Below are 12,302 nucleotides of genomic sequence, written 5' to 3'. Positions count from 1 at the left end.
TAGAAAGACCAACATGTAAACGTGTGTTTCTCAACGGGAAAAGGGCCGGGCTCTCGGCCAAGACAGGAAGTTGTTAGTAGGTTTCCTTCTCTGCTCTTCTACCTGAATCTTAGGTTTGTTTTGTTCATTCATTTTTACACACACACACACACACACACACACACACTCGTTTATATTCCCTTTGTGGGTAACTAATGGCCATGCTGACCACAGAAACCACTAAGAGGCCCACGGCTCCACCTTCAGCCAATCATAGCTTTACTATCTAATCATAATCAGAGAGAGAGAATTGAGCATGTGCAGGTCACAAATACACAGCAGAAAAATGTCTTGAAAATGATTTATTTTCATGGTTTGGGAATTAACGCTGAGCCGTACATCTTCAGCCAGCCTAACACACGAGACAGCGATGACACAGTGAAAACAATAAAGTGATGTGCAGCTGATGAGCACTTCACCAACAGAGACGACTTCTCCCGCAGGCGCTCACACTCTTCGTGTTGTTGTAAGAAGCACAGGGATGTCATTTGACTACAGTGAGATAAGGCATGTCAATATTTGATGTTCCTTAAGTTCAGCACACTTTGGTTTGGTTTCTTTTCAGACGCGAGATGCATGACATTGCTGGCTTCAATAATGTCCACTAAATAAATTGAATTTCAAACATATATCACATATCTGAGAGGGGTCTAGTGTCTCAGTATGATTAACTAAAGGTAATGGCTGACAAGGAAGGACCCACCTCTTATGGATTATATATTTTTTTATATTTCCATTTGTTAGCAAAAGGTTTTTCAGAGTCTATGAATGATTATGTTGTATAATCAGACATTAGTTTGACAGTCATATTAGTGTTTTTTTAACTGCATCTCATTGGGTGTTATCGTTTTCTAAATCTTGTGTCAGAGATAAGTGAGTTGCTGCTTTTGTGATCAGGATTCCTGCTTGTTACCCATCCATAAGCTCAGGAAGCATTTTCTTCAGCAGAACAGAAACTGTGGCCAAAAGAAGAAAAGAAAGTTACTGATATACATTTAAAAGTAGGCAGAGTTTTAAGTTTTTACAACCTCCTTGTTTCAGGAAGACGTGATTATTATGATTATTAATAATTCCACCTGTCTTTTACATCTCTGCAAATGAGATTCACTTCTGGCGATTTGGCAGCTCTGAATATTAAATTTCCCTAAAATCTAAATCAGATAAATAAAAAATAAAAGTCTTTCTCCTGCAGTGTGCCGGAGTGGTGGCGGGAAGTTTCTGTGCAGCGCTGCAGCTCTCTGAATCACTGCCTGTAGGAAGGGAGATGGTGGGGGAGGAGGAGGAGAAGTGAATGTTTTGACAGTGAAAAGATGTTCAGTCCATGGCCTGCATCTTGGATAAAAACCAGAGAGATGGCGGATCATGTTCAAAATGAAAGCCGAGGTGTCCACATTCACTGCCAGCGATCAGAACCTTAACGCATGTCTTTAAAAATCAGCTCAAAACAAGTTTCCAAGGTTATTTTTAGGATGATTCTTCTGCCGAAATTCGCTGTTTGTCAGAAGCCTGCAGAAAAGTGTCGGAGGATGGAGAAGGAACGGAAAAGAAGTAAGAAAGAAGAGAAGGGGAATTACAGAGGGGCCAGCAGGGAGGAATATTGAGTCATGAGGTTGACATCCACCCGTGGGAACGAGGACAGAGAGAGGGAGGAGGGGAATTAGAAAAAGAAAGGAAGCCCCCTCTCATCCTCTCATCAACATTGTGCTTTTCGTAACAGGCTTCAGAAATAAATCAGTAGGTTAGAATGAAAGATCGCCACCATTAGTGCCTGCAGAGAGAAAGTCTATCAGTGGGTGATGTTCAACGCATTCCAGCAGTGTGCTGCTCCAGCTGGGTGTGAGCTCGATTTTTAGGCTGGAGTGCAAAGTCAACACTTACTGCTGCACTGCAACTAGTTCCATGCTGCAAAACCTTGTTACAGAGTTAATGCTGCACAACGTTCAGGTAGAATGGGGAAACATAACCCCAGCTAACTTACTGCTAATGAAAAATAAAAGGCCTACAACAAACTGTTTTGTTAAAATGACATATGATGTATCTTTTTTTGAACCAGCTAACATTTGATGTAACAAGGTTTTGTGAATAAAAAGCACGTAACAAAATAAAAATCAGGATGATAGACGGTGCAGGAATTGACCCCTGTCATCCTGAAGTTGTGCAATGACAGATTTCTCCTGGTGGATTATGGCTGATGAACACTGATGACAAATGGCAGCTCTACAACACACAGCCTTGATTTGTCCTTCAAAGTGCAACTTCACATTTAAGACCTAAACAAACTATTTCTTAAATGCTCTTCTTACAACCGCGCAACAAAGGCATTTATTACTGCATCAGACTGTTGCGACACATGTTCCTGTCTGATGACGTGTTTGAGTGTTTGCAGTTCCACTCAGTGCATTTGTTCTTTCTGCTTTCACACTCGATGGCTACAACAACAACAACAGTCGACCAGTCAACAATTAATAAAACTAATAAAATCAAAGTAAAATTGCTTTCGAGCTGACTTGTGGTTTGTGTGATAATGTTTTTGTTATTTGCAGTCTGATATATTTTCCCCCACATTATGCAAACTAAATTTTGATTTGGGTAAGTGACTCTTTCTATAATCGCTGCGTGGTCATTACTTAAGAAGAGGCTGCACTGCTTTGTGAAAACATGTTGCACATGAGGCCTCACTCTAATGATGTCATAGCAGGCACGTTGCCTTTTCACAGCTGAGGGAAAACGCCTGCTGCGATGGTTGGGATGTTGTCCAGAAATGTGTGAAATGCGCCTAAATAATTCCAAACCGCACAGAGCAGCCGTCTCCGTTGTGTCGATCCTCACAGGTTGGTCTTTTAAAATAAACTCAGCAGCTACAACAAACAGCTTCGCCTTCCCTCAACTGGGACCATCAAACCAAGCAGGGAACATTCTGTTACAGCAAACTGTAAAATCAGTTCAGGGCAAATGAAGAATGTGGTTTCCTAAGTTGGAAAAAGGCACCAAAAGAAAAAGAAACTTTGGTTTCCTTTGGCATTCTTAGGATACTCCTGCACCGCCTAGGGTCAAAAGCAGGCAACAGAAAACAGCAGGAAATAAAGCCAGTGTACGATACAGATAGCTGCAGAGGGCAAAACCCTCGAGCGTGGGCCCTTTCGAGCGACAACTTCCAGTGGAAAGAGAACACACACACACACACACACGTTCTCCTGCTATCGAGCTCCAAAATGACAGCTGACATCCTCTTCCTCTGTATCAGTTTGACTCTTCCCCCCTCCGGCCCAGGTGGAGAGCTGCAAACCCTTTGGACGCTTCAGCGTCTCGGGGCTCTGGAAGCGGCTCAGGAGGTCCGACTCCCGCACAAACTCTAAACTTGGATGGAAAAAAATCCCCTCACGCAGCCCTGGAACATGTGTTTCAGCGCGGCCTTGCTTATGTAACTCCGACTGACTTTCACTTTTTTTTGGCAGGTGGAGGGGGGGATTGTCAGCCCTTGTTATTGGAGGAAAAGCACAAAGCCACAGACTTTTTTTTTTTGTACTAGAATGAGGGAAAAGTGTGTAAGTTTTTCTCATCCTTACACATTTAAACAGCCTAATCTAACCAAACCTTAACCACAGTGGTTGATATGGATCCATTTTGATTTATCCAGTCATTTCACAGGAAACCATAACTAGGGACAGCAAGTCCTTTCCACCTGACGCCTCTCCAAGCAGCAAGCAGTGAGATAAACCATTCAGACTTTCAATGGTAAAGTATGTTTTTAGCTATTTCAGAAAAGAAAAGCCATAAATAAATAGACTGTAGAGAATGGGTTACTAAAGGTCTCCTTATATAAATATAAATCAAACTGAAATCATTGTTTCGCAAATGATTAAAGTGTAGGGATCATTTGCACGTGAGAGAGTTTAAATGTTATAAGTTATATAACATTACAAAGTGTACATTTTGAAATATTTATATGTAGGAAGCTAGGAAGGTTGAAGAGACTTTCCGTTGCCTCAAGGCAACAATATGCAGTAGACGGCTGAGCAACAGCAATCAAAGTGTGGGAACTGGGTTTTAGAGGAAAGTGGTTGAAAATACTAAACGTCTGAGCTTTTTGCATCACTAAAGAAGGAAACCCCAAATGTTCAGTCCTTGTTTTTCTTAGAGATCAATGTTTTCCATCTTTCCTGAAACAGTAGGAGGCCAGAGAGAGACAGAGAGAGAGGATGATGATGAGAGATGAAGGCCCAGGCCGGCTCTATTGATTATTTAGCTGCGTGCTGCTGCCCACCTCTTAGTGATACAGCAAGAGCCCACACAGGATTTTATAAAAGTAGAGGGAGTGAAGTAAAGTGAGGATCTTCACAGCTCACACAGATGAGCATTCAAATGCTTCTTTTCTCTCTCTCCTTCACACACACACACACACACACGAGTTCACTCCTAGAAAAGTAAACTAAAGGGCGAGTTGCATTTTGTTTTATCTTTCTTCTTCTCCTCTTTCCAACTCTACATCTGGTCTTTGTTTAGAGGGACTTTCTCTCTTATCATAGTGTACGTGCACACATAAACACAAACACACACACACACGCACGCACGCACACTGCTGACAGCCTCGTAAACTCATGTTCACAGTTGGCTTACTTTATTCATTCGCTCGCTCTTGAGCTGTAATGCAAACAAAGGGAAAGCTACAGTATGTGCAATAAGTTCTTGTTCACAGTCGTGCAGATTAAAGCAAATGTCCCATCATGCACCTGAGCTGGATGGTAAATTCACGGGTAGCTCTGTGTCCTGGTCACACTGATCATACTAATGTGTAAAAGCATCATTACACATTTCAAACTAAACCTATGAGATTAACAGATCAGATGCAGACGAGCATCACTGGACACAGGCCTAGTGGTGGTTTTGACAGGGGGTTTTTTTTTTCAATTGCTAACAAACATTGATCAATACTGAAACTACTTTTTCCAAACTCTTCACACAGTCTGCACTACAAAGATGCATTTGAGCTAAACAGTTCATCTCACCTCCAAACGTCTCTCTCTCGCCAACAAAACACATCACACATGTCTCAAAAGAGGCTCATTCCTCCACAACACTGGCAACAAGTGTCCCTCAGGAACCAAACACTGACACTGAGTACCCTGAACTACGAAACACTAACAACAGAGAGCGTTCCGTTAAAGACATCGGTCTTTATCTTTAGTGTGAACGTCTTTTTCAGAATATATTTGCACTTTATCATGTATTCTGTTGTTGACGTTTGGCTGCACCCTTCAGCCATGACTGACCACATGGTCAGTAACTGTGGCCCTTATCTCGCCAGAGGTGACAGCTCTCGCTCTTCCTCTCTTTCGTCTTCCTTCTTCTCCCTGACACTCTCCTCTCTCTACCAACCTGTTCTCTTTGATCCATATTTGCAAAAAAAGGAAAAAAGGTCAATCACAGGTCACCTGGTTAGGTTTTCAGCTGCAGACTGCGCACATAGCAATGTTGTTGATATTATTTTCTATAGATTTCAATGTGGCTGCAGCAGAAATGCACTTTTTTTGTGTCTTCTCTCGCTTGTAATTGTGTTTCCAGTTACTTTCTTTTTTTGTAGTTTTCTGTTCTTCTCTCTCCTCTGTCCACTCACCCCAACCAGTAGAGGCAGATGACCGCCCGCCCTGAGCCTGGATGTGCTGTTGTGTTTCTTCTATTAAAGGGAGTTGTTCCTCTCCACTGTGTCTGAGTGCTGCTCAAGTGGGATTGCTGGGTTCTCTATATAATTCTATATACAGGTTTATTCTGAGATTACCTTTGTTGTGGTTTTGTGTTATATAAATAAACCGAATTTAACTTAATTGAATTCTGTTTTTAATGGGGTTTTAACTGATTGGAACAAAGTATGTTGGCATTTGAAAAATGTGCTGTAAAAGTAAGGTGTTGTGTAGGGGATGGTCTCTGACTGAGAAAGGAGGTCATGAATGTTTTGTAACTGTGGTCACTGAATGCATTTTGTGTAAAAGCAATGTAAAGTGTTGTTGGCAATTGAAAAAAGCTGTACATACTACTGAAGAGTCCTAATTTGTACTGTAGGCTGGCAATTTCATAATGATTGTTATTTTGGGACTTCAGGATCCTTTAAAGTTTGTAAGAATTTATCTTCTGTGGACACACACTGGTGAAACCAACCCAACCAGTCAACAAGGCTTTGAAAGTACTCTGTACTATCTGCTCCAAATCTTTGCGCTGGTTTCTCCATCTGAGGACCAAGTACTTCAGCTAAGTTCAGTTGTAAATATTTGATTTGATTTGGGGAATCTGAGGCAAGCAGGCTGCAACAGAACTAAATCAGCCAGACTGATGTATCAGCCAACACACTGCATCTTATGGGTGTGTGTAAGTTACGAGACGCTGCAGAACAGAAAGGCCACACTAGGTTTGAGATCATTTAGAGCTGTGCTCTAAAACAAAGCTGACCTGTGAGCTCACGCTAAACAAAATGACTATGGCTGATAAATGCAAATATCTATTTCAATATCAAATTCTTTTTTCATTTCACCATTAATAACTTCTTGACTTAACAAAAGCAGAAAATGTAATAATAACAAAAAGAGTAGATACATAAGTAAATCCTTTACAATGACCAGTCTAATCTTCTAACAGGACAAAACTGAATCTAAGAATTTCACCTGAAAATGCTTCAAATAATCAGAATGTGTTCAAACTTAAACTTTTCCTCCAGCCCTGTTTTAGACATTCATCGTTTCTTCGTATTCTTATAAAAACCTATGAATATACAAACCTCTTTAATATCAAGCTGTAACTAGCAGACACTACATGCCTCTAATGCACATATCAAACACAGTATGTGCACATACTCACAGTTTAAGCTGTGAAGGTTTCATATCACACTTGTGCAATCTGCATACTGGACCGAGACGGTTTTTATTTTAGACATAAAGATTTAAAGTGAGCTTCAACAGCCTTATAGTGTCACAGTCTTTGACTTCCAAGTGCATCCTGAAGAACGGCATCATCTCACACGCTGACACAGATGTTTACAGATACTTTCCAAAACTGATGATAATGTCATCAGGAGTTGGAGCAGTGAATGAGGGGACAACGTGACAGAGGAACACAACTAAAACACGTACAGTAGGTCTGCACTTCCACAAAGTTCACATTCCACTCTCCACACACACAATGTGCTGCCTTCAGGCACACCTTGTAAACCTGCACATCCAAGAATGACACTCAGAGAGTCACAGGTCAGACAATGTGTAAGACTGGGCTGATCCTCCCTGTTGTCCAACTTAGTTTGTTAGTTAGTTTGTTTGTTTTACAGTTTGTATCTGTAAAACAAACTCATTCTTGACACAAACCCATCTAACAATATTACTTTGGCATGACTTCACATGTCTACATGCCCTTCATCCACTTCCATTTGTCATTACGCACGGTTTCATGTGAACTCACTCTTTATGGATCATCCTCTAGTCCATTTCTTCTAGACATTTCCTGCACCACCTGAACGCGGGACCTCTTCTCTGTGCCAGCTCACAATAACAAACCACCCGACAAACAAAAACCTGTCACTTACTCACAACCTGAGGAAGCCTTTGAGATGCACCATGCACAGTGCAGCGACGTCCTCTCTCTGTTTGCAGTCCTGGTGAGTCATGACCAAAAACCACTAACAGACCCTGAAGTCTCTCCAAAAGCAATAATTCAAGCCCTGCTGGACGAAGTTTGACATCACTGACTTGACTACTAGGCTCGTTCAACTCTCCTGCAGCACTTGCAAGCTGTTTTAAAGTGACACCGTGTGTGTTTTTAATTCCCTCTTACTTCTCGGCGGAGGCTTGCTGACCAGCTCTGCGACGTGCCTCTGCAGCCGGACCACTCTGCCCTCCAGCGCGCCAGACCGGTGGCAGATGGACACCAGCTCTCCCTCCAGCTCCTCCAGGATGCTCACCGAGTGCCGGGATAGATCCGAGAGCTGCCGGAGCACCGAGCACAGGGTGAAGCTGCACACGTCCACCAGGTCCCCGAAAACCTCCGCGCGCCGCGGCGGACGCGCCTCCAGCAGCCTCCTGCCGTCGGGCTTGCACACATCTTTGGGAAGTATAGTCCGCTTGCAAAAAGGCATGATTTGTTCCACTCACCAAAAACAAAACAAAAAAAACAACAACAAACTCCGCAGACAGTCAAGTTATATTCCTGTGGTCCTTCTCCCTCCGCCTGGCGCGCAGACGCATGCTCTGGATCCTCCGGGAGGAAAAACCCCGCTGCTGCTGGAGACGCTCGGAGCGAGTTGCGCGTCGTGCGCCCTCATTGTTTTTGACTGCGAGCGAGATTTTCTCTTCTTCTTTTTTTTTCCAGCATAGAGGCTCAGCTGCTGTGGGGACTGGTGTCAAACTACTGTGAGTGTAGCGCACACACACATCCGCTTTACACTTTCAAAATCAAAGCCGAAATGAACGTCATTCGCTAGTGGGATGGTAAAGTCGGAGTGGATTTAATATGTGGTTAATCAACTTGGTACCGCTACTAAAGGATGTAACTTGTCACTTTAGCCCCTTTAGCCTCAGTAAAACAACATAAACAAATAAGATTTAGAGAAGGTAAACTTAATGTAATGGTAACACAACCTAAGCCCTGTTTTGTTATATGTTTTGAATGCGTTTTTAAAATGTCATTTTTCTGACTTGTACTTTCACGTTTTTATTTAAGGATTCCTCTGTTTTATATAATGTAAACCGTGCTCTGATGCACTGGACACCGATGTGCCTCCTAGTTGTGCTCTTATTTTGAAGATCCTCATCCCAGCCTCGGATCTTATTTTGGCAGGCTTGGCGCGGCGACACAGGGCGCAACAGCCTGGTGTTTCCCGATGAGGAACCCTGCCTGGAGGAGGGAGAGCACAAAAGTAGAGATGGAGAGGTGAAGAGGAAGAAGAAGGGGTAAGACTGGGGATGGATGAGTCCTTCATGCCACAGATGCGCGTAACAGTGCGCGCCCACCTGTGTATAAGCGTGTGCATGTGTGGGTGGGTGAAAGACAAAGTTGAGTGGATGCTGCCGTCCACAAACGCTGTTGTACTTTTCGTTTGGGCCTCAGCTTCATCTCAGTCAGAGTCATCGTGATGCTGCAGCGTGTTTCCATATTTCCCTGTGCTTCCACCTCTGCGCCAGCAGTTTGTGTTTGTGTCTCTCCTGTTTCAACAAGACAACACTCCTGCACACACAGCCAGGTCCAAAAAGAAGATAGTTTTGTTTCCACTTGAGTGCAGAAGAACTTGGTTGCACAGGGGGCCCATGACCTTAACTCCATCCGACGCCTTTGGGAGGAAGTGGAACTGTGAGTGTGAGCCAGGTCCCAGCATCAGCGTTGGACATTACTAATGCTCTAGTGGCTCAGTGAGAGCAAATCCCCACAACCAGGTTCACACATCTGGTTAGAAAACAAGACAGCGGAAGAGTGGATCCTGTTGTACAGAACTTGGAGATGTTCATGTGTCGTTTCTTTTTCATTTAATTTAATTCTATTTTTATTATTATTATAAAAGAAAGAGGCAGAGAAATACCTCACAACACTCAACATGTCAGTGGAGGCCTGGTGTTGTAAAAGTAGGTCTGCAAATGAGTAGAACTAGGTGACCCAAGAAAGCATGGAGCACTGTACTGTAGACTCTCTCTCCTCCCCAAACAATGATGCTCAATATGGGACCTCGGCCTATAACCTACATAAGATCCATAAGGGTACAGCCGTGCTTAGTCGACCATGACGACTATTTCAGTTTTAAGCTCAAACTGTTGGGTTTGTTCTCTACATCTTCCTCCATTCATATTTTACAGGACATATACACTTTTTCTTATTCATTTATCACATACAGAAACAGGATTTTCTCTATTTCTAAATGTCTCCAGGTGAACATCGTTGTCAAATGTCAGTTCATGAAATCAAATCAATAGTGCATCACTCTGAGTTGCTCCTGATGCTCTATCTCTTCTGCTGTGCAAGTGATTCAGTGGCTATTGACCATGTTAGAGAGTCGGCCTTGAAAAACTATCAACTGTGTAGCTTCAGTAAATGGATTTCACGAGTCTGGAGGGGTATCGTGTGTGGAAACTCACTACAGCAGCTTTACTTCTAATCCAAGTCAATGTGGAGCTGAGAAGAGTTGGTGAAACACAGTAGTGAGGCGCACGATCAGAACAAGTTACTCATCAGCTGCATAACATAGTGAGAAGATCATCTTTAGGTTTCACCACAGGCTGCTCTCGTTTGTTAAAGGAGGTTCCTGTTTTCCTTTTTTTTCCCTAGGCCGTGAACACATCACCGCCCTGAGCCAAATCTCTCTGGTGAACCGACATTACCACCTTCTCAGAGTGGTTCATTATCCTCCCCACAAAGAGACAACAAGTGCACAGGCGTCTATGGTACGTCTATGACAGATCACATCTCTGTGGGAGCCTCTCGGCTCATGACGTGGCCCCCTGGACTACGAGGAGAAGGGTGGAGAAGCTCTACCCCCCCAACAGCCGGAGCTGTTTGACTCTTCTTGCTTCACAACTGTGTTCCCCAGCCAGCTGCTCTCATCCTCGGCTGTAAATCTCACGATTAGTCCTCTGTTCACCTCCTCTCATGAGTAATGACACATTTTTAATTCCAAAATGAGATTTAAAGAACTCAATACTTTCTCTGTTAATTTAATCGTTTAATTTTGTTTTCCGTTGTTGTGCCAAAACCTCTGACTCACTTACTGTGTCCATGCACGACATATTCATTATTTAACATTAATCAGCCATAATTATATATTACATAGGCCATCAACCGGTTACATGTGCACCACCATAGGCTTGTTTATCGTAGGCTAATCTTTTATTGACTGTATCTCCGACGTCAGATGAGTTAGTTTTCTAATAAAGTTTGCGACAATGATGCATCAATGAAACCTTCACCAGCCCCACAAAAGTATTGTTCAGCATCATTTTTATCTGCCGCAGCTGTAGTTTTAGGCAGGCTTGTATGGGTTATGTTCAGGGATGTATGTGTTTCTGTTATACCTGTCCAATAGGTGTGTATGAGCATTCACGCCCACACCAATGGGCAGGTTGACTAATTAACCTAACATCCATGTCTTTGGAGGTGGGAGGAAGCCGGAGTATCCAGAGAGAACCCACGCAGGCACAGGGAGAACATGTGCCGCCCCCAGTACACTGCACTAGATAGTAAATAGGAAGTGATTGTGGACACAGCCATTGTGGCACTTATCACCCGCTTCTCTACAACATTTTTCCCGGGCTTTCCACTTTCTCTGGAGCCCTGTGAAAATCCTCGTCTCTCTTCTTGAGGCCAGTGAATGTACCCCCTCTGCTTCCTCCTCCCCAAAAAAAAAGCACATCTGGTCCTCAGAGCACTCCCCGGGCCCCCTTTAGCAACCCCTCCCAGACGTGAACTTGGCCTACCTAAATGTTTTTGTTCATGCAGTCTGTGTCTGTCTTATGGAGTGGGGGATGGAGAGAGGGAAACGCGAAGGAATTTCAACATAAACTGCCTTTTATTGACACAACTGAAACACCAACGGGAGAAATTTATGAGAGACGGAGGACTGAATGTGTGTGTGTGGGTGTGTGTGTGTGTGTGTGTGGGTGTGTGTCCGTGCACATGTAAGAATGTGATGTGTATAAACTGCTCAGTGCAAAAGAATGGAGTGAAGAAGCAGATGGGAGTGGCAACATTACCTCATACAGGCCTCACTCCAACCTCATATCAGTCCCCGTCGCTTGGCCAATCAGTTGCCATGCCAACCAGAGGTGTCAGTCAATTAACGAACCAGTTAGTCATCAAAACGAACAGATGACTTTTAACTGAGTTAGTTAAAACCCCGCCTGTGGCCTGACCCCCGACTGTCAACGAGCCAGTCGGCCAATCAGCTGACAGTCAGTCAGTCAGTCACATGGAAGCAATTGATTAGAAACAGCTGTCCTCACCCAGCAGCTCTCCCTGCCTCCCCCTCCTCCTCAGATGACTGAGTTCATTGTTTCAGCAGCTCGGCCCACTTTGCTGTTGCGCACGGAGCAGGCTCCAAATTCACCTCCACTGTCCACTCCTGCCCCCTTCTCCCTGTCTGACGGTTACTTCAGTCTTTTTCCATTCTGCCGTCCCATCAAGCGTTTGGCTGATGCTCCCAGTCCGTCCCTGGGCTCAGGACCCCTGCGAGGGTCCCGATGCAAACCTGAGGGGTCAGAGTAACAGTATCAGTTTAGAAAAATAAACTGTTTAATCACATAGAC

General features: G+C 43.7%; 1 protein-coding gene across 1 annotated transcript in view; it reads right to left on the bottom strand.

Annotated features, from left to right (window-relative positions):
* Positions 1 to 8,383, bottom strand: part of nhsl2 (NHS-like 2) — a 107,382-nt gene extending 98,999 nt beyond the window's left edge. The window contains exon 1 of the mRNA XM_026353064.1: positions 7,852 to 8,383. Within this exon, the coding sequence (XP_026208849.1) occupies positions 7,852 to 8,152 (301 nt within the window). The 5' untranslated portion in view covers positions 8,153 to 8,383. The remainder of the gene's footprint in view (positions 1 to 7,851) is intronic.
* Positions 8,384 to 12,302: the final 3,919 nt, after the last annotated feature.

The sequence above is a fragment of the Anabas testudineus genome, chromosome 18 (assembly GCF_900324465.2).
Source record: "Anabas testudineus chromosome 18, fAnaTes1.2, whole genome shotgun sequence".
Lineage (NCBI taxonomy): Eukaryota > Metazoa > Chordata > Actinopteri > Anabantiformes > Anabantidae > Anabas > Anabas testudineus.
Note: the sequence above shows the minus strand (reverse complement) of the source record. Positions and strands in the feature narration are given on the sequence as shown.